The sequence below is a fragment of the Anomalospiza imberbis genome, chromosome Z (genome assembly GCF_031753505.1).
Source record: "Anomalospiza imberbis isolate Cuckoo-Finch-1a 21T00152 chromosome Z, ASM3175350v1, whole genome shotgun sequence".
NCBI lineage: Eukaryota > Metazoa > Chordata > Aves > Passeriformes > Viduidae > Anomalospiza > Anomalospiza imberbis.
In genome coordinates this window covers 35272584-35295999 of record NC_089721.1, presented here as the reverse complement: position 1 = coordinate 35295999, position 23416 = coordinate 35272584, and the positions used below count along the sequence as shown (strand labels likewise).

At 35.7% G+C, this 23416-nt stretch overlaps 1 protein-coding gene across 1 annotated transcript in view; it reads left to right on the top strand.

Moving 5' to 3' along the window:
- The window catches only part of LOC137465341 (lysine-specific demethylase 4C-like), a 117836-nt gene that overhangs the window by 79329 nt on the left and 15091 nt on the right, over window positions 1-23416 (top strand). Inside the window, 1 exon segment of the mRNA XM_068177359.1 lies at window positions 12890-13062. Coding sequence (XP_068033460.1) covers window positions 12890-13062 — 173 coding nt within the window.

Below are 23416 nucleotides of genomic sequence, written 5' to 3'. Positions count from 1 at the left end.
TTTGGTTGTTCGTATGCTTTTTTTAGTACCTGGAAATGGCACAGCTCACATTTGCTTGATTTACTGTAGGGACGGCAGGTATTTCATGGCCAGTAACTTAGGTACACTAGATGTTTTTACTTATCCTAATTTTCTAGTAGTGTATTCTGTCCACAGCAGCTTCCCTTCAACAGAGAACAACTTGGCAAGCAGCTGTGGCCTCATTCAGTGTGCTTCACAAGCACAATATTTTCCTTCCCAGAGGCAAAGTGCATTCACCTACATAATTGGCCATGACCCCTTCTCGCCCAGAGGACATATACTGAAGTCCATTCCTGTCTTCTAATCTTTTAAGATGCAAAGCAGCACATTACTGTCATAGTAGTAGGTATAAAAAATGTTGACATGTGTGCTTTTATTGTCATCAGAGGTTTCTTTTTGAGCCTGACAAAGATTCTTGGTTTTGAGCATTGAAACTTATGTATCTTAAATTCTGTACAATTGTCTCTTTAGCAATACTGGAGTTTTTTTGGTGTCTGTATGGAAATACATTTTTAATTTATGGATATTACTATACTGACTTGCCATTCTCAAAGGGATAGTTTATTAGATAGTGGTACCTTTATTTTGAAAAAAACTGTCTTTGCATTTCTTCATTTCATAAATTCTTTTTGGGATATTGTTAAGAATATAACCCTTTAAAGGCTGCAACTTGGTGGCCTAAATTTAATTGCTTTCTTAATAGAATGGCAAATTTCTGTGTGTTTGTATGTATATATATGAAGTACCATAATGCAATTATTAAAAAAATAAACTATGTAAAAACAGTGCTGATTTCTGTACTATGTATAAATAATGATATTACTCAGAGCAATACTTTGCATTAAATGGCAGCTCATGAAGAATTGGAGGCTGAAATGGTCATACAGGCTTTTGAAGTTCTCTCTTCATTGTCTGTTAAAGACTCTTCTGAGTTGGCAAATTCTAGATGTCTTCTCTAACTACTTTGTGTAGCCATGCTCTTTTTTATGGGGAATCTGTCTCTTTTGAAATTGAATAATACAAAGTCTGCTACTGGAATTTAGCTTGATTGGCTTTGCAGGAAAACCAGTGGGGATCATGGTGGAGAAGTTAAGCATGCATCAACAGTGTGACCTTGCAGCAGGGGACAAACCGCATCTAGGCCATGATTTGTAATAGTGTAGCCATGAGGCCCAGGGTATTGATCCATCCTTCCCTTATTTGACTTTTTTTAAGACATCACCTGGTCTGCCTTTTATTGACATGTGGGAGAAAGTCCAATGAGAGGTCACTGAGATGGTCAGGTCTGGAGCACAGAATGTGTACAGAGGGACTAAAGAAATTGGGTGTGTTCAACCTGGAAAAGAGACACATTTTTGCAAAGATTTCACTGCTGTTTATACTGAGGTAACCAGAAGATACAGACAGGAAAGAGAGGGATGCATATTGGAAGTACGTGGTGGTAGGCAAAGAACAGAGGCAAAGAACATAAAGCAGAACATGGTAAATTCCAGTGTTGTGAAATTCCAGTGTTGTAAAAAATTATTATCAGCTTTTTACTATGAAAGCTGACAGTTGAACACTTGAACAGGTGCCTAGAAAGGTTGAGGGATCTTTGTCTTTGTAGATGTTCAGAAGTCAGCTGGATGGGCCTTATGCAACCTTATTTAGGTCTGCCTTGTTATACATGAGCTCTGGAGGTCCCCACAAACCTCCATTATTCTTTGGAATAGCTTTTCCCTTGTTTTGTGCAGTTTTTTGTCTCTCTGCCACACACTGGGGTTTAGAAGTGTGTGACTGAATGACTGGAGTGCAGAAAAAACCTGGACTTGACCACTGCCTTAAATTCCAGTTATACCTATAGGAATCAGCTGGAAAAAGTACAGTTAAACTATAATACTGGGGATGCCTGGAGGCTGCAGCAGTGAGGCAGTGAAATGATGCCTCATCAGCTTTTCAGCCTAAATGGCATTTCACAGCTTGTCAGATATTTTAGCTTTAGTGTAAATGGCAAATCTATTCAAACTGATCTATGCAAATTGGAAGGAAAGTTTTAATAAAAAGGTTTCTTCTTGAAGAATAAAGAAAAGGAGATTCTTACCATCTTCCTGTATTAATCTGCTTGAAATTTTGCCCTTCCAATACTAGCATTAATCATTTCTTGTTCAGTTCAGGATGCCTGAAAGATGCACTGAATACAGGCACAGTGCTTCTAAAAAAAAAAAAAAAAAGGATATTTTTAATCCTGTGTGTTTGTTACAGTACAGTTTGGAGGATAAAAGGTGAAAACTGTGAGGGAAAAAACCCACAAGATCTGCAACATTTCAAACCTACAGGGTAAGAAACATTGTCTGGAAAAAAGATTTTGTTTGTCTCTAATAAAAATATGTGTAAAAATACATGACTATGTAAAAGCTACAATTAAGATAAAATCTTGAGAGTCTCCTTATAAACTTTGGGCTCACAGTCACATATTACTTATTTCTGAGTGCAGGTGGATATGAAATGGATAAAAGAAGAGTTAGGATGACTAAATTCTCAGTGTGACCTGATGTATATGAATCTGGAAGAAAGGGGTTTATTCTTGTGTTCAGTGAATATGTGCTAGAAGAATATTCCCTATATATATAGGGATTCTTTTTATTAAAAAAGATGTTGGTGATTGAATGTTTTCTGTTTAGTACTTGTAAATAAAACTGAGGAGATAGTAGAGATATGTTTATATGGTATTTTCATCAGTAGATCTCTATGGTAGGATTAGAGACATCTCAAGTGCTTTCAGAGTATCTCTGACAGTGTAGAGTGCTAATATTACTGCTCTAGCCTGAAAAAAGTAGGGACTCAATGGTAGTGCTTGGTGTTGGAATGTGATTATGAATTTGAGAACTTCAAGAATACTGGAAATAAATATACAGCAGTTTGTTTCTCAAGATATGGCATAGTCATAGATATGGTGATTGTGAGATCACAGCTGAAGTTCTAACAAGGCCTTTTATATCTTACCTATTGCCTCACAACACTTGTTTTACCAGCTACTGAGACTGCGTAGTGTATCACAGAAGCACAAACCCTTTCATGTACTTTCAAAATAAGTACTTCTTCACCAAGTGTTTTGTTTTCGTTGATCCTTTTTCTTTCTCTTTTAACCTATCATTTAATGACTTTCAATCACACAATCCATGCTTCAGGAGAAATCAGATTTTTTTCTTACCTATGCACTGTATTTTTGTCTTCCCTTTCCTATTAATTAAAAGATATTATTACCTTAACAGATTGGTTGAAATAATTGATGGATACGGTATTTATGTGTGATTTTGGCAAGTCCTGGTAGTTTTTTATCAGCTGTTAAATCAACATGTATATCTGGCACGACTTCAATATCTTTTCATGTTTAATTCAAAATTAAACAATTTATAAATTCAGTCATTGAGAGTAGACCCAAAACTACATTATCACAGAGTTATTAGAGAATAGGATTACTGTCTCTAATTGCTGCTGATGCATAAGTGTTATGTTTACGTTTCTGCTGAAATTTATAGCTGAAAGAATTTTGCCTACATCTAGATAATGCCTGTCATCTTTAATTTGCCATAGCCCTATACTATAGGCAGACTTACTGAATAGTAAGAAATCACAAACCGTTTTCTACAAGCTCTAGGGCTTTTCCCCTGAGTTACTGGTTGTTATGTTTGAAATACCAAAGGGATGCAAAATAGTCTCTTGGTACTTTCTCTAACAACCATTCCTAGTTAATTTTATAGAATTGCCTGAACATGCTGAACAATGAAGTAGAATATATCATTTAACAAACTCTTCACATATTCTGATGCTGTCAGTTTCATAGCTCAAATACTCATCTTGGTTTAAATTAATCAGGAATAAAGGGAAACATAAAATGTAAAAGCAGTAATGAGATTGTTTCCATAGAAACATACCATGCTCTCTGCCAAAATAAAGTGCTGACTTTGTATTCTAAAAGATAGTTGTGCAGACAACATGTGCTCACTGATCTGCAGATAATGTGTCAAATGTGTTCATCATATTCATCTTCTGACTGTGCTACACATCGTTAACAAATCTTTGTGCCAGTACCTTGTGGCCAACTCTTGCTGTAATCTTTGTCACTCTTATTCCATGTTCTGACTTTGGAATGGAGAAGGAAAAGATTAGTTTCACTGTTCATTTTATACTCTAAGTCTCAGGTGATAACAGCTGATAAGCTTGTGAGCGTCCTTCTGCCAATATTTTCTATAAGATCTTTGCTGTATTAAAAATCTACGTGTATCTATGGGTACTGTTGCTTACAGTAGGGCTGACTTTTCATATCTAGGGTGAGGTTATACATAATAGTGATTTTGCTTGTCTGGTAATGTAAATTTGGAAGCAAAGTAGGTTCATTACAAAATGAAGATATGATAAAGCAGACATTACAGAAAAAAACAGAAGTGATATTTCATTAATTTTCTTAATTTTACAGTGGTGTCTTTGTCTTAGTATTTCAAATGATACATAGAAGGCAAAAAAACCAGCAAATATATAAAAGAGGGTGAGAATATACAAATCAGTTACTTACTAGTAGTTACTAACCACCTGCAGCAGCAACAGCAACAGAGCTCTTATGGAATGATTTTTAGTAATATTTGAAAATCTAGTAATTTTTTGAGGCTCTCTTGAAATAGCTTCTTCTTGTAGCATTTAATGTTTTACTACAGTCAACTCCTTCACTTAAGTAATTTTGATTGCCAAGACATAGAGATGATTTTGGGGAGAAATTAATACTGAAAATTGTTTCCTAAAATTTATCCCTGGCTTTTTGCTGCAACCTCAGCTTGTGCTTATTTTCATAAATCCTTCCATCAGAAAACACTGCTACTGTGATTAATTCATGATCCTTTTAGGGACTGGAATTTTATTTGCAGATACCACTCCTTTTGAGGGAAGCAATTTCTAAACCTTTAAATAAGGATGCATAAAAATTATTATAAAAGTTACCAGTGAGCTGTCTGTTCCAAAATGCTGACATCCGGTTTCCTCAAATTCGTTCTTTAAAATCCATTCTGTTTATAGATTTGCAGAGTATTAACATTAAAGAGCCATTCCATCATGATGAAATTCATTTGAAGCAGAATATTTTTCTTTTGGGGGGCAAAAAGAGGTCATTTCACAATATAGAAGATTGCAGTGCATTCTTCTGTCCTATATCCTTAAATCTCCAGTTATATAAACAATTTTATTTATTCTCCAATTCATTTTACATCTGGATCTCTGATTAAGATTGATCCTCAGCTACTTTCCCCTTGGTCTCTGCTTTGCACTAATATCTAGCAATCATTAAATCAAAATGACAATCTTCCTAGCTGTCTAGAATTGCTTTAGCTGGTAGGAACAGCTGTAGTTTCAAGCTACTGAAAAACTTTCATTTGGGCATTGAATTAGCATTATTGTATTTTAGAAAATGTGTTCATGGTATGTCAAATTTGTTTGTTTCAGAAGTAGCAAACTTACATACCTAAATACAAGGTTAGCTCTGACAGAGAGGTGTTTAGACCTTTTGTATAGAAGGAATAGTTCAGGATTGGTTCCAGTCTATATGATTCCTTCATTTTACAAACTTAACGAAAGTCAGAATTCAGGGAAGAGGTGGGGGAGGGTGAAACCTCAGTCTTCACAGTCAGTAATTCCCTTTCTTCTGTTGAGATCCTGATGCCTTTTTCCTTTGGTCACTTTCAGTGGGGTTGTTTTAGTTGTTTATTTTTTTGTACATTTACATCATACTCCCTTTGTTTTGGTTTTTTTTTTTTTCATGTATCACCATAATAAATACTATTAATATATGAAAAAAGTTTAAAAACATATTTAAATTCATATGTTGTAAAACCCCAAGTAAGATTATGAGAAATACATTATTTTTCACAAGCAAGGGAGGGAAAGAATTGCTGATATAGGCCAGACATAGCGCAGTTCAGTTTACTAGTTATAGACTTATAGCTAATACTCAATTTAGTATGTAGTTCAGCTAATGTTCCAAAAGTCTATGCAAAACAGATTTTTTATAGCTTGCTCTGCTTTTGGTTTATGTTTTCTGATTTTATTTATCAATTAAAATGGATTGAGTATTTAACGTATAGTTTTAAAGATGAAGGGGCTTTTTCTCTTACATCTGAATGGGGGATGATGTTGCCTTAATACAGTTATGCAAGCTGTAGTTTGCTTGAACGCTGGAGTTTTATGTGTACTTTTCAAAATTCATGCCTCAGTTTGAGAGTCATTGTAAAGCTGAGATACATCTGCATCATCCTCAGTGTAATGCTTGTACAAAGGACACAGCATCTTACATAAAATAAGAAGCATATTTCTTTATTTGCAAATCTTGATTTTTTTCCTGCATTCTTGAAAGAAGAATGGTTTTCATAGTTTTTCTGGTATTCCTTAAGCACAGAGAGAAATAGGAGATCTTTTTTATTTTCCTGCATTTCTCCACCTGTTCATATCCATGATTTAATCCTTTTGATACCTGAAGAGTGTATGAGTGTAGCACAAAAGATTTATGTGGGTTTGGAGTTAACTGAGGTAGCAATTGCCCTCCTTGTATTTGCCAGTGAGGTAGATTTATTGCATGGTTAAAATGGGATTTATTTCACTTTCATCATGCAAACTTAGGTCTGCATTCACAGAAACACTTATGACCAAGCAGTGCCCCTTTTATATAAGAGTAAATTTAAAGCAACTTTACTCTTCATCCAAATTACACAAATTTTGCACCAACATGACTGAAATAAGAATACAGTCAATAGTAATTGGACAGCTTGCTTTTTAATAATTATTTTAATAATTATTTTTTTATTTTAATAACTGTTTTCAGTACTTTCAAGTTGAAACTCTGGAAAGCATTGAGAAATGTTTTCTCATGCTATACCAGTTTGTCAGACATGTTCTCATTTAGGTCTCTTACAGGGAGGGATGTAGTTTTACTCTAATTTCTAAGGATTGGGTATGGCTATGCCATTTAATTTGTTGCATTTTCAGTTTTCCTGACTACATTTCCAGCTTCCCTTTCAGCATTTCTTGCTGTCTTGTGTAATATAGCTTTTATTTTTGACAGCTTTTCTACTTCTGGAAGGTAATAAACCTTAAATTATTAACTTAGAAGAGCAAATGTATGTATATAGAGTTGTAAGCTCATCTTTTTTTCTGAAGCTTCACTCACGTAGTACAATTTTAGATTTTTGCATCTCCCAAGGTTTTATAATAGTTTATTAAGATACAGGAAAAACTTGCAACCACATTGTAATGTTTACATATTTGCTCCCTTGTGCATGTGCAGACAATAATTTAAGGGGGACCAACATTTCCTGCTGTGATGTTACAATTTCATTGGTTAATGTTAGTTAAGCTGTACTTTATTCCTTTTCCTCATTCTTTACATTTTGTTTGAACTGCGTTTTCGGGGTGTTTATTTCAGAACGTGGAATTTTTTTGGTTTTGGGGTATTTTGTTTGGTTGTTTGGGGTTGTGGTTGGTTGTTTTTTCTTTGTTTTGGGTTTTTGTAATATTCATAAGTGCTTTGTTCTTCTTCCATTAATCTGATTCTTGACTTTGTGTATATCTGTATGAAAAAACATTCAAGAGGAGCTCTGTTATTTATATGAATCCAGTATCTAGATATTACATGTACTAGATTTCAATTGTATTTTCTGTCTGGAAGTTCCACTTAGTTGGTTCTGAATACATATATATAAAAGAAATCTCTAAGCTCCCTTGGAAAACAGTTACTCCAGTTACCTGAAAATTACCTCACTCACATGAATACAAATATGCAACAAGATGTCAACCCATGAGCAAAGTTTCTGAAACATTTCTTTTAATGGCAAATTGTCTTTACCTCTTACTAGTCTTTAAACCTGATGGTGCTACAGTAGAGCTGAATTCAGGTCCTTTGAGTGAATAATACCTAATTTTTTCCCTAAGTTCCCTAAGAGATTACTCCTAATTTCTGCTTGTGCAAAGCCATGCAGGCAGTTTGCTTTCAAAGGGTGAACGTGAGGGCAGAACTTGAAGAGTATTTCACATTCAGGGTGATACAGGAACTAGGACCAGTGACCTAGACAGGGTTAGCCCTTACCAAAAGTATTATTTCTTTCACAAGCTGCATGCCAGAAGCCATTGAAACTATTTAAGCACTGAATTATACAATAAAATTTCTTCTGGTTTTATACAGAATAAGAAAATCAAGAAACAATGGAGAATAAAGTTCTTTGGTCACCTCTGAATAAGAATTAGATGTGACTTAACAGTAAACACTTTGTATTATTAATCATGCAGCAAAAACGTACCAAAATTGTTTTTACTTATGTTCTCAACATAGGCAGATGAGTGTGTTTAACAGTTTGGTGGGCAACAAATTTAGATGAAATGGAAGTAAGCAATATTTCAATAGTATGTTTTATTGAATTTGTTGTTTTGTGTCATTGCATAAAATCTGTTTATAATCGCTGAGATAATTTCATGATCATCAATAACGTTTGTATTTTTGTTAGCCATGATGAGAGCTATCAGAGGATAAGTCTCCTATGTGATATAAAACAGTTGTCCATAGAAGTTACTGAAAGAACTATTCTATCTAGCAGGCTTGTTAATGTCTTATGGTGGCAAGGTACAGTTCATCTAGTACTGTCTTTTTTAGTATATTAGAACTTACTTTCCAGACTTAGTTAATGTAGCCTATATCCCTTTATCTTCTTTTCTTATTGGCTCATTACTTGTGTCACTTAAGAAATAATGACATTTATTTTGGTGTGGTCTTCATTTTGGCAAAAGGGAAAAAAAAAACCCAAACAGTGTGTCTTGATACCAGTAAGGCTGTTGACATGATGTCTGAATATATGACATGAGAAAATATAGCCTACTGTATTGACATTACGTTAAATACTCAACCAATGAAAACCAGGCTAAAAAATAAAAATGGTCTTAGGGAACAGCCTTCAGCTGTACAATTATGCAAAGGCTTGAGATAAAGAAAATGTCTCTAACTTAGAGATTTATCCACTGTAACAGGCTATCTGAGGATGTTGCAGAAACTGTTTCCTGAATGTGTTAGATTAGCCATTTTACAAAGACATATATATTTAGTCCAGATTCATAGTAGGGAGCTAAGTCAAATGATATATGGCAGTCCTATTTAGCCCGACATTTCAGTCAGACCTATTCTCTTTATTTTTGAGTCTTGCTGTTGTTTTTGGTCAAATCATGTAGAGGGTTTTTGATTTACCAATTTTAGGAGTAGGTTAATTTTTCGAGTATGGAATTTAAAATTAAACTTTAAAATATCTATCTATCTATTTCTACCAGAACAATTTTTCTGTACGGAATGTTTCAAGTTATTGCTGTCATTGCTTATGTTATTTTTTATGTAAATTGGACTGTCAATATGCAAAGAAGGCTCTGTGATTTGCTACTTACAGGTTGTGGTGTGGATTTTTTTTTCCTTTTTTCTCCTTGACTGCTTGTCTCTGAGCATGAAACATATCCCTCACACATTTTTGTCATCAAAACTGCAAGAACATGTGGAAGTACAGTTGAGAATAGGTGCTGCAGATGGATGTGTTTTGATTAAAAGCACTCATTCATACACAAGAAAATGAGGAAAAGGAGTTGTATGCAACTGTTCTAACACAAAAAAAAAAAAAATCAACCCAACCCCAAAACATCCAAATAAGCCCTGCAGATCAGAGAAAGCCAGCTGGAGACAAACCTGTACTCACAGCTATTTCCTATGGAAATTGCGAACAAAAGCAGACCCAGTAGCATTTGTAAGAATAATGATCTTTAGAAGAGGCAAAGACAGGAGATGCAAATACCTGCTGTTGTTGTTTTTGGAGCTACTTAAAATTACCTTCTACTATTATCAGCCAGTTCTTAATCTCTGTAGCAAGCAGGGAATGAAGGGATGCTGTCGAATGGAAGCTGTAGATCCTTTTTCTGTTGAATGTCTTAATGATGGACTGTCATTGTTTGCCACTGTCTGCTAACTACTGCCAGCTCCCAAACATCTCAGAAAGACTAAGCTATGCCTTCAGAAGGACATGTTATTCAAAAATCATGAGCTGGATTATTTTTGAAATGTCATGCATAATTTCTATGCTGAAATTGGAATTCCAAGGAGTAAATGATGAAGTGAGATTTAAGTTTTGGTATGGAATAAGTCTCAGATCTTTTAGGGTCCCCCATTAAAAACTGCAGCCTGAGAAAGTTTCTAGGTATTTTGATGTACATCAGATAACTACTTCATGATGTTATTATGAATTCATATTCACGTAATTTATGTATTTAAAGTTTTTGTTTCCTGCCATATAGAAAATTAAGGAGAAAGTACTTTTCTCTTTTATATTTTGAAGTTTGCACACAGAAGGGGAGATTATCTTACTTTATATCTAGTTGTTTTCTGTATTTCTGCCAGTATCTTAGTTCATTCTTGGCTTTGGTACCATTAAGGAAAATCATGCTTTTAAACTACAACTTTTTCAGTAATCTGATAACTACCTGTTAAAACCGTTTCTTTAATCTGATAGACTCCCTCACATAACAGCTGTCCTTTCTGATCAAAAATTACATTCTTAATGTCAATACAGTGTTAAGATTTTCTGTCAGGAAATGTTTTCTAGGACATGCAATCAATTACAGACTATACTTGTGAATATGTTTTCTGAGAAATAAATTAAGAATCCTATGAAGATAACATACTAAAAAATAATTTCCTTGAGCTACAATGCTTTTCTGGGTTTTATTACTTTTCCTAATGAGAAATGGCATTCCTTCTCTGAAAATTTTATCATTAAATGAATCTGCATTGTCTCTTAAAATATTGTAATTTTCTCTCCATCTTCTCTGAAGACTTACATCTTCTTTCAGAGAAGATTTAAACCTTTTAATAGAGCAATATCTCCTTGGGTTTCTGTAGTATAATACTTTTCCTATTCTCATAGAAATAAATCAATTAATAGTCTCTAGTTTACATCTGATCCACCCCTGCCCCCACCAAAAGCTGAATAGGATAAAATAAAAAATGGAAAGATAAATAACCATGTATGTTTACATATGTTTCAAGATTGGATAAAACATGCTTACGGGCATTTTATTGCTCCTATGATAATATCAGTCAATTGATATTTATGTAGTTAATTTTTATACTTAGTCTATCTATAGGCAGCTAAATTGAAGGAGAAATAATTTCATTATACATGTAATGGTTAAATAATTCATGAGTATGTTCAGAACATTATTTCTAGATACACTTGGAAATGCTTTAGGAACATCATTGAGTTTTACTATCTGAGGTGACCTCAGCTAAATCCTACAAATGTCTGTGACAGGCAGAGCTCTGACACACAGACCTATAGTGTATGCCTATAAAAATGGCATAGTATATTTGTACTTGGTATGTCCTTAGTTTTTAGGAGCAGTGAGGTTTAAAAATTATAAAGCCTTAAATAGATCCAAGAAGAAAGCCCAATAGTGACAAGAAGTCAGTGCAAAAACAGAAGTCTTCAAGTTTAGGGTGGGTTTTTCCTCTTGCACCAAAGCATTCACTTTACTGCTATTAGTCAAAATCTAACTAAAAAACCTGATGCTGTTCTTTATTCTCTTTAATTCTATTGATAAAAATCCTACAGCTTTAGGATTTTCCAGATTTTCATGAGACAGTTTTAAGACTATTATATTGACTGAAGAGTTTACTGCCTTTGAAGGTTTCAAAAGCAGGGCTAGGAAATTCTATGATTACTTTAGTGTGGACTGTGTGTAAAATTATTCTTTTACAGTTTATATAAACATTTCTAATAAAAAATATTTTATCCTTAGGTATTCCAGTGCACATGCATCTTACATAACCAGACATGTTCAACTCTTTAGGTGTAGCCAAACTCACAATAGCTCCCCTTTGTATAAAAACAATAGACCTTTGTGAGATATTGAATAGTTAAGCTCATAAGAAAGAAGTGCCTTCTGTGTTACTTGGATGAGAAGATACTGATTTTATATTTTCTGGTGAAGAAGGTTGCTTTTAAAGTGGAAGGTTCACAGGGTTCAACAGTAGTTGGGGGCTGAGCTGTAACAGTTGACTGCATGGTGTGAGCTTCTTAGTGATTGCCTTCCTACAAGGTTCCATTGTTTTATATTTATAGAATCCATCAATTAGTTATTGATGTAGAATTTTTGCATAGTTTAAGAACGCTGCCAGTCTTTTGATTGATATAATTAGCACTGGAGAATTATAAGTGAAAAGTGAAAAAAAAATTGTTACTGATATACTATGCAAATAACTGATGAAGAATGGTCAGTGCTGTTTGAAGCTTTAAAACAAAAGCTCTGCAGAATGGGGGCTAAGAAATTCCTCACATACACTGCTGTAGACAGCTCTGGCAAGAGCTGGATATGTGTTTAGTTATTGCATCTCACTGGGCAACATTTCATTCTATTATGTGGAATCATACAGAAATCCAGTACTGCAAAATCTCATAATTTAAAAATAATCACAACCATACTCTTGGTTCTTTTCCTGAAGACACCTTATGTCTTCAGGAAAATTCTAAACAAAAATAACAATTTTTTCTAATTATTTATTATTAATGCAATGCAGAATAGTTTTAAGGTGTCAGTTGCAGAAATATGCTTTGATGTAGTATTCTTCAGATGTCATTTGTTTTCCTACAAAGTGGAGAAATTTTGTAAGTAAAAGAAATTATGTTATCATGATTGAATTAAATTAATTTAATTTGAAGCTTTTATCTTGAGGGCTCAGCTGTTATCAACCCTGTTTTTACACCAATAAATATTTTTGCGTAAGCTGGTATTTAAATTTATTTTTTCTTATATATTCTTCTTTTCTTTCAAGAGAGCTGAAGTATGTGGGAAGGCCATTACAGTTGGGCAGACCGTCATCACAAAACATAGAAATACACAATACTATAGTTGCAGAGTCATAGGAGTGACATCTCAGCTTTTCTATGAAGTCATGTTTGATGATGGCTCCTTCAGTCTGGATACTTTTCCTGAAGACTGTAGTAAGTACTTTCTCAGATTCCTATTCATTCTGGTTTGTTTTCTTGATTTTTTGTTTTGGGGTGGGTTTTTGTGGCATTTGATTGGTTTTCTTTTTTAAATTAGAGAGTTGGAATCTCTTGAATTCTTATGAATTTGAGGACATAACATTTTAGTATTTAGTTCATGTTTGTTGCTTTAACTGCTGAGAATGATTATTTTCTAATGGGCTTCCAAAGTATGGTTGTTCTAATTAGTCTTTGCCATTTGACAAATCAAGAGTGATCTTAGAAAATCTTTTAATTAAATAAGAAATACATATTTAATAAAGAATATGAAAGAGGGAATTCCGTATATCCTTCTCTGTCACTTAGATATAACTTGTAAAAATTCCTTGCAGAATAGAAAACTTCTGCTGTAATATGAAGAACAGCTCTCAAGAATCTGTTCTAACAACTTATTTACTCTTCCTGATATTTAATTTGTAAGATTACATTAGTAATGATAAAAATCATTAGGGAAAAGATAGTAGTTTATTTATATGTAGTATAGTTTATTTACATTTTCAAAAGGCAACTGAGATTTGATTTCCCTTATGCACTTACATAAACTACCATGGCTCTCGTAACTGTTAAAAACCACATTGTGGACTTGGCACATATGAGCAAAATTTGCAATTGGAGAAAGATTCTGTTCCCGTCCATGTTTGCAATGAATACACTGGATGTTAAGCTTTGTGGCTTTCATTGAGTGCCCTTTGACATCTTTCTTATGATGTGACTTTAATCCTCATTTACCTTCATGATCCTCTTGAGTCTTTTATGTGCTAAGCCAGTACTTTTGGTGTACTTCCTACTAATTTACAGAAGGTAAAGCCTCCAGGGACCACTGACGGGCAAAAATGCTGTTTCTTGCAAGATTACTTTTCACTTAGTCCTGTTCAGTATGTAGAGGGGAAGAGCCTGGCTTACACAGCAGTGCCAGAGAATGCTGGCTTTGCAGCTCAAGGGATACAACTACTAGAAGTGCTCCACATTTTTCTCCTGTGAAAATCTTTGAGCTCTTCTGCATTCTGCAGACCTAATATTTTCCTGAGAGAAGCATTATCTGACAGATATATCAGTGGAAATTATACTGTTGTTCTTAGAAGCTTCTTGGTTATTGAAAAGTCTGGCATCTTTTTAAAATATGGTATTTGAGAGGATGTATTTCAGATCAGTGTTTGGGAATTGAGGTGTTTACCTCCCAAGGGTCTGAATAGAAGTCAGTCACCAAATCTCTCTTACAAATCTTTGAAAATTTGTCCTTTAATGCAAAACACTGCAAAAGTCTCCATTAACGATCAACGACATTGTGATTTAGGATGATCAAGATACTAAGTAGATGTGGCTATGTTGTTATTAGAAACCCCTTTTGTAAATACCTGCTGCATCAAGGATCTGGTAAGGCAAAGATGAGGAACTGCTTGTTGTCCTAGTGGACAAGTCTGATCTGGAGCTAAGAATAAATGTAATCAGGTCTGGATATGCCTCAGTGCTTCTCAGATAGAGGATGAACAACATAAAATTGTTTGATGGAAACACCAAACGAATTTCACATTCTTTAGAGAAATGTGTTTTCATTAGATAATATACCTGCAGCAGTTACTGGAATTGAAAAAAAAAAAGTGTTTTTTTTCTTCTTCTTAGACTAAATCTTACTAATCCATGCAATGTTCATATCAGTTGTTAGTGCCACTGGGAGGACTTGTTCATAAAATCTGGTGTGAAGGCAATGTTGCTGCCTGTTGAAGAACTTATTTTTCTAATCTGTTTTCACTTTTCAACCAGCTCACAAAGATAGCAGGAGCTTTTTGCTCATCCAGTATGTGCTGAATCCGCTATATAATTTCAGCTCAGCTAACAATAAACCAGAATTCCAATGCTCAGGCACAGTGATTTATTTTTAAGGAGGAAGACAGGGAGCAGGGAAAGTTCAGTTTTGAAGCTTCATGAAACTCTGCATTCAGTAACAACTAAATCAGGGTATACATTGTTCTCTTCTCATATGTATTTTTCTTGGTTTGTGTTAGCATTAACTAAATATATGAGGTGGGGAGTTATTAAGTGTTTTAACTATAGACACATATTTAGATTTTTAAATTTCAACATTATTTATTTCTTGGGTGTTATACGTGATTTCTTAGACTTATGACTCCTCAATACAGGGTTTAAACCTATGAGTTAGTTGTCCATTATGCTAACCAACCCGTTTTCCTTCAACCCAGAAGGTGTAAGAGGTGTAAAGAAGTATATAGATACAATCTCTTCCTGGAAGCAACAGGAGGACAAATTCCTCCTGTAATTCATGGGAAGACTTCAGTAAGGGGGACAGTACATGATATCTTAAAGGACATGAGATGACAACTTTCACAATTAATGATGCATGCACATGACTAGGGAGTGCATATACTGCAGTCCTGAGTAACTGATTCCAGTAGACAGCATTTATGTGCCACTTGCCCTAGCACAGCACCAGGAACAGGACTGTTCTGACTAGTAGGCCAGATGTCAGTTCACAGATTATGCATCAGGAAGTTTTTCAGTTCTTTGGTCTCATAATTTAGGGAGGGTATCCCACAATTTCTGGTTTTGTTTTGTTTTGTTTTGTTTTGTTTTGTTTTGGTACCCAATGGCTATGGCACTGGCATATCATAGCATTTTGCTAGAAGTTATTACTCTTGATATATAGCTAGAAGATTTATTTGTGTATATATTGTGGCTGCCAATATGCTTTATATACATATATATGTAAGATTTGTATGAAGTTGTTCCCATGTTACCTTATTAAAATCAAGAAGAACAGGGAGGCTTTGCAGTATACATGTTTGGGGGGAGATAGATACCATATTGTATTGATTGCAAGGAAGAAAAAAGATAATTGCAGAGTGAAGCATGCTTTGAGTCTATTGGGAGGTCTGATTACAGGAGAGTAGAGCACACATCTCCTGAAACAGCAAACATCCTTCCAGGCTCTTGCCCCCTTAAGTGCCCTGGTCCTTCAGTGATGAGTTTACAGATAATTCTTTGATGTCATGGATTCACCTTGTGGTTATCAAGAAAACTAGGTGAACAAAAATGGGTGTAATTGCTGCCATGACATAACACATTGTGTTTTAGTTTACTTATAAGTGTATAAATATTGCTGTTGTACATTGAGAAGGTGACGTTGCACTGTGGGTAGTCATGTCCACAACCCAAAGTGAATTTACTTATTAAAATCTATAAATTAAATAACATTGTTTTAACATGGTAGCTTATGGAATGCTGCTGTAATTATTCCTTAAAAGCAAGAGCATCTTAAGTATTGATGAAATGAAATGTGTTTGGAAAAACAATTGATCCTATATTCAGGAGTTCAAGAAGATTTTTTGCAGAACCACAATTTGGCAATTTTCTGAGGTTCTGATAAAATCCAGAAGGCATCCTCTTTAAAATATATATTTTAGTTCTGCTTAAGGCATTCACCATCTCTGCATGTCTTTTTGACTGCAGCCAGGGCTCTTGACTCAACCTCGTCCCTGGGCAGCCAGTTCTAGTGCTTGATAATCAATTTGATGAAATTTTTCTTCACTTCCAATCTAAACCTTCACTAGGGCAACCTGAGGCCATTTTATCACATCTCAGGTCACATCTCACATGGCAGAACTTGTTGCCTGGGACAAGGGACCAACTTGCACCTGGCCTATATCCCTTTCAGGCAGTTGTAGAGAGTAATAAGGTTGCCCCTGAGCCTCCTTTTCTCCAGGCTAAACACCCCCAGCTCCCTCAGCTGTTCCTCAGAGGACTTGTGCTCCAGTGTTGCATCTGTGCTCCAAGTCCTTCACCAGCTCCATTGCCCTTCTCTGGACATGCTCCAGTACCTTAATGTCTGCCTTGTAGCGAGGGGCCCAAAATTGAACACAGGACAAATCCTCAGCAGTGCTGAGTACAGGGGGACAATCCCTACCCTGGTCCCGCTGGCCACACTGTTCCTGGTACAGGCCAAGATTTCTACAAACCTTTGGCTTTCTACAAACCTGGAATGATGCCTGGGGTTGTTGTGACTCAAGGGCAGGACCCAGCACTTACTGTAGTTGAATCTCACACCAGTGGCCTTGGCCCATCAATCCAGCCTATTCAGATTCCAGATCCCTCTGCAGAGCCTTACAGAATCACAGAATCTTCCCTCCAGCAGATCAACGCTCCCACCCAACTTGATATTTTGCAGTCATGTAAAATGACTGACCATTCATTTGATCCTGTTGTCCAGGTCATCAGTGAAATTAATGAACAGATCTGGTCCCAGTACTGTGTCTTGGGTACCACCACTGACCACCAGCTCCCAGCTGGATGTAATTACACCCACTACCACTTTAAGCTCAGACTTCCAGCAGGTTTTTTACCTAGTGAACAGTGCATCTGCCCAAACCACAGAAACCCAGTTTCTGCAGGGGAATGTTGTGTAAAATGCCATTAAAGGCTTCATGAAAGTCAAGGCAGACAACATATACACCCTTTTCGTTATCTATTAAGCTTGTCACCTTGTTACAGAAGGAGATCCTGTTGATTGAGCAGCACCTGCCTTTCACAAACCCCTGCTGGCTGGGCCTCATTGTGTCATTGTACTGCACATGCAGTTTGATGACACTTGGGATGATCTGCTCCATGACTTTCCTAGGCACTGAGGGAAAGTGCCACTTTCCCTGGCACTCAGTCTGACATGCCTGTAGTTCCCTGAGTTCACATTTTGACCAACCTTGAAGATGGGTGTAACATTTGTCAACCTCCATTCAACTGGGACCTCTCAAGTTAGCTGGAACTGCTGGTAAATGATGCAACATGGCTCAGCAAACTCTTCCACGAGCTCCCTCAGTACCCCTGGGTGGATCCCACCCAGTCCCATAGATCGGCGTGTGTCTAAGTGGTGTAGCAGGTTGCTTATCATTTCCTGTTGGATTGTTGGGGCTTCATTCTGGTCCCTATCCCTGTCTCAAAGCTCAAGGGACTGGTTCTCACAGAACAACTGGTATTAAAGACTGAAGCAAAGAAAGCAGTTAAGTCCCTCAGCCTTTTCCTCATTCTTTGTCACTGTGTTTTCCCACAGAATCCAGTTAAGGTTGGAGATTCTATTTAGCTTTCCTTTTGGTGTGAATGTTTACAGAAACATTTTTCATTGTCTTCTATGGCAGTAGACAGATTACATTCTAGCTGGGCTTTGGCCCTTCTAATTTTCTCCCTGCATAACCTCACAACATCCTTGTAGTTCTCCTGAGCTGGCTGCCTCTTTTTGTTAAGGTGATAAACTCTTCTTTATTCCCTGAGCTCCAGCTAGATCTCTCTGTTCAGAGATAATTTCAGTTCATTTTTGCTTGTGTCACATTACTCCGTCTGACATTTTCCTTGATTTTTTTTTTGTCTACCAGTTCTTTTTAAGTGGATACCACCTTATCTTGAGAAAAATTCAAGCATGAGAAAAGCACCACCAAGCAGTGAATTTTTGAACATACCAGCAGTGATACCTGAATCCTTAACAGAATTATGTTGATACTTATTGCAAGTACCTTCCTCCAGCAGTGGACCCAAGAAAGCCCTGAGTGTGAAGAGAAAATGAGGAGATTAAACTCTGTCTTTCTCTGTCTTTCTTTAAATTTGCCACTCTCCGGTGAGGGAGGAACAGGGCCCTTGAGAACTCTGACAACCAAAGTACTTCACTGAAATTATTACAAGGGCTGCAATTTTTTAGTGTGTGCACCTAGATTTTACAGCATCTAAAATTGTTATTCCCTGCTTTTTTTGTTAAAAACAAATGGACAGAAAAATCCCCACAATTTAGTTACTAGTGTCTGAAGAAAAACCTGTCAGTATGATAACAATGTAGTTTAAGAATGTGTTAATGAAATAAAGTGCTAACAATAACCCACAACTTTTTAAAGTGAGGGACTTCTTTGCAATCCTCTATGATCCTAGGCAACAAATGCTCACTTCATATCCCACAAAATTACGAAAAAAGTTTTGATATCCTGTGAGCCACACTCGATTGTATATGCACTGTACACATATACTGTATACACTGTGCCAATTCTACCTGCTTTGATTATCATGGACCTCTTACTGAGGTTTTACATGATCCTTCCTGGCCTAGATACTCCTTGCAGGGGTTCGAAACTGCAAATGCATTTATAACCTTAGTAATTATGTGAGACAAGGGGCAATTGGTATAATTTACAGGTGAACGAGACAGGATGAATACAGATTGTCCTGAAACAGTTGGGTATTATTAGATAAATGAGAGACAGAACAGATTTACTTTATCCTCCTTTGAGATGAAGAACAAATGGGATTTAGCTGGACAGTTTTTCAAAAATTATTTCCTCCAAGCCAGCTAAAGGGAATACTAGTAGAAAACCATAATGTGCCATTATTTTGGTGGGACTTTTTGCATGTGCAGATTAGAAAAGGTAGTTCACTTTAGAAAGCTGTGAGTGTCAGTGCTCAGGATGTAGTTATAAGAACGAAATCTTGTTTTCAGGAACTTCTCTCTAATTACTTTTACTGTGACTAATGACTTCCACTGGTGAAGGAAGCATGAGTCTGCAGATGTGATACTCAGCTTCTCAGTATCTGTTATGTTAATACATTTTCCTCTGCTTTTGAAAAACCGTACTTCTTGAACAATAGACATTTGGAGATACTGGGCTAGCACATAAGTCTTGAGAGCCTATTTAATTTCCATCTGTATGTAAAAATCCAGAAGTTTTGATTCTAGCCTAGTAATTCCCAAGGGTCTGGGTTCTGACAATGTCTTACAAAGAAGACATGTTTCTTTTCTTCTATCAACCTTGTCTGGCATTATAAATTACTGAATTCCTGACTAGTTTCCAGCATTTTTTTCCTAGTGATTTCTCTTCTGTATACCTTTATCTCTTTATGTCTTCTGACAACTCTTTTCTGCTTGTCTACCTGTTTTAATCAAAGTTTTAAATAGTAGTGTTTGTTGCCTCTTTGTGAAAGATCCATTTGACTGCTGGCATACAATAATTGCTTACTGTTCAAGTTTTATTATAATGGTGTGTAAATCTGTAAAAATTGGTAAGGAAATTAGAATGGCTGAATTTGCACATTTTCTGGGCAATTTGTAGATTTTGGGTGCACTCCAGTACCACCATCACCAGTAATTTCTGAGAATATGAAGTAGGAATGTAATGCATTTCTGAAGGTAGCAAGAGCTAGATTGTGTTTGGTATAAACTTAGTCAAAAGCTGTGGGAATTGTTTTTGTGATGTGGAAAAAGAGACACAATGAATTATAATTGGTTTAGCAACTTTCTAAAAGGTTTTTTAACTGTGACATTGAGTCTATAAACTGAATAATGTGCAATTCATGTTGGGCTGGTACAATTGTTTTTTGCAGCATTACAATATTGCTGTGTTATTGAACTCACTTCTCAGTAAGTTGTATGTTGTGATCGTTGACAAGTAATTCTGAAAAATTTTGGAAAGCAAATTTGCGTCCTGCGTGACATGTCTCCGAAAAAACTTAGGTTCCTTTTTCTGGCTTGATTGATTTATAGAGATTGTGTAGGATTTGGCATTCTTGTTCTGTGAAATACTCCAATAATTTTATGATTTATATATGTTATGAAGAATTTACTTTGAGTTTGTTAACAGGGAAAATTTATTTTAACACATTTTTGTAGTTGCAAACTTTTTCACTAGATTTGCAAATGCTTATACACAGAATGATATGGTTTTTACATGTAAATAATTGTTGCATCTTCTGAATACTAATACAAATTAATTCCTGTTTTGAAAACTGTGCTCTTTTTAAGTTAAAATCAAGCTATTTCAAAACCAGGGGCTAGGTCTAAGGCTGGAGATTGAAGGGTTTTATTCCATTGTTTAACTCTTAAAGCTACAAAGCATCAACAGATGTAGTAGTCTTATTTTAATCTAAAACTTGTTGCACAGTACCATAACTCTTGATTTAAGTGAGTCACTTTCACTTTATTATGGAGAACACAAATAATTTTTCTGTTGCTCTTACTTCTTTGTCTCCTATTACAGCAGAAAGACTGGCAAGTTAGTAGATAAGCATAAAAATGAATATTGAACAGATTATAGGCAAATTAAAGTCTCAAATAGAAGTATTATCTTTTTACAATTTCCTTGTAGAATAGCTTTTCCGCTTTATGATGAAATGCTTTATGGATCCTTAACAATAATGATGTTAGATGAGTTGAAGGTAATGCCTCACAGGAGAGGTAATGCATAATGCCTTGCAGGAGAAACAAAATGGAAGATAAATCATTTATTTGCAGTTCATTATAAGATGGCTGACTTTGCAGTGAGGCAGGTGAGAGAAGAATATATTACAACGTTTCTTGTGTTTGCAAAGACAATGTGTGTCCTTGTCTGAGACCACAATGAGTACAGTTGTGATGAGCCTATGGAACATGGTAAAATCACTAGAATTTGCACAGGAATCTTTGAGACGAGGTGGGACTGCTGGGATTGAGATAGGAGTGTTATTTCACCTCCCACCCATTTTCTGAGAAAATCCAGGTATTGTAGGATTTTTTTCATCTGTTAGTTTACAGCACTGTTGTGCAGAAGAAGGTTATTACCGGATTTACTGAGGGTCAGTGGAGGAAGTGTTGGAAGACTCATATTTTCCTTTGTGTCTGTGTTGCATCCTAAGGAGGGTGCAGGAACAGCACGTGAGCTGGTCTTTGTACTCATCTGACTGTTACTGATTTACAGGGAACAAATATACAGGTGGGCAGGATAGGAGGCACTAGTGTAGCATTCAGTTTTATCTGACTCCAATAAGCATAAGATAGGATTTTCTGCTGCACTACAGAAGCCTTGTTCCTCATAGCTAATTAGACATCCAGGTGTCCTTGGCAACTTCAGCTTCCTACTGCTAACACTCAGTTTTGTCCCATAAAAGTATATTGTACCCTTTATTGTCCTCTCTACTGTGCCTTATTGTGATGCCCAGTACTACCCTGGACATCCTAAGTTGCATTTTGCTGTGGTTTGAGTTGTTGTCTTCTGGGCAATCATGTGTCTATCAGTTAGCATTATGCATGCATTTGTATTATTAACACTACACTGAAAGGCAATGCAATGGTTAAAACAGTAACTTTCTAAGCTGGATAGAAAGTAAGAAATTTTTAGATTTATGTGTGAATGCATGGTCCCATTTATATTCCAGTTTTCTTTTGTAAAAGCATATATTCACTTCATAGGAGAACATTCAGTAATATTTTAAAGGCAACATATTATACGTCAATTTCAAGTATTTTTATACTCCCATTTCATGATTCAAAGCTAAATTTGTTGAATTACAGTAACTATTCTGTTAATCTGGTGATTTCACTGAATTTATACCAATTCAAACCCAGAACTGCACTCCTGGGAATCAGGCTTTCTCTTTGAAATGCTAATACACTGTGTAAATTGCTGTTCCTGTTTAGATAAAAGTCTGACTGTGACAAATTAGCTACCACTCTCCTTTCCATTCAAATTGTCTTGGAATATGTGAGACCTAATTTTGTGTTTCTAAAAATTTGCATCAACTAGTATATACTGTCAGCATTGGAAAGAAAAACAGTTTGACAGTTGAGATTAGTAGTTGTTTGAGAGAGTTTCCACAATTTGTTTCTCCACTTACATTTTAATGGTGTTGGTAGATATATTCAGTGTTTGCTGTTGCGATGTGGTATTTGTCTGTAGGGCCAGCTTTTCTAAATTGGAGGTATTGGTTGTAATTGCATTAGTCATGCTCCTTTTATGAAACAATCACCAGTGAGCAGGACTGTGGAAGCTTAATCACTACCATTCGTGTTGAAAGTTAATATTAGCTGGAAGAATGTAGACAGAGAAGAAAATTTGGATGAAGTTCTTTTGCAGAGTTGCCTTGGAAAGGTCACTTCCTGATGGTATGGCCACCTTGTGCTTGCTTCTGCACTCCTTGTTAAACCATCTTCATCTGTTTTCTGTTAGTACAGGAAGCACTATCTCATTATGTGTATCCTAGAAGCAATGAGATAGGGTAGTAAATTTAACTCAGGTCCTAATTTAGGGGGAAAAATTAAAAGCTAATCCTGCAGTTCAGCTGGAGTAACCATGAGGACCATTTCTTTGCAAAAGCCAAATAATCAGGCCTGGATTTTTCTTTCTTTTTCATGTTTTAAGTGTAGGGACTAGAAAACTACTTGAAGTCTTACCAGTGAAAATTGTATGTAGTTAGTGTGTTTTGTCTGTGTTTTGAGAAGTTACTGTTAATTTTGTGATTAACACAAGAATACTCGTTTGTTTTAAATTGAAATGAATATGCTATGAATTCAGTTTACTGTA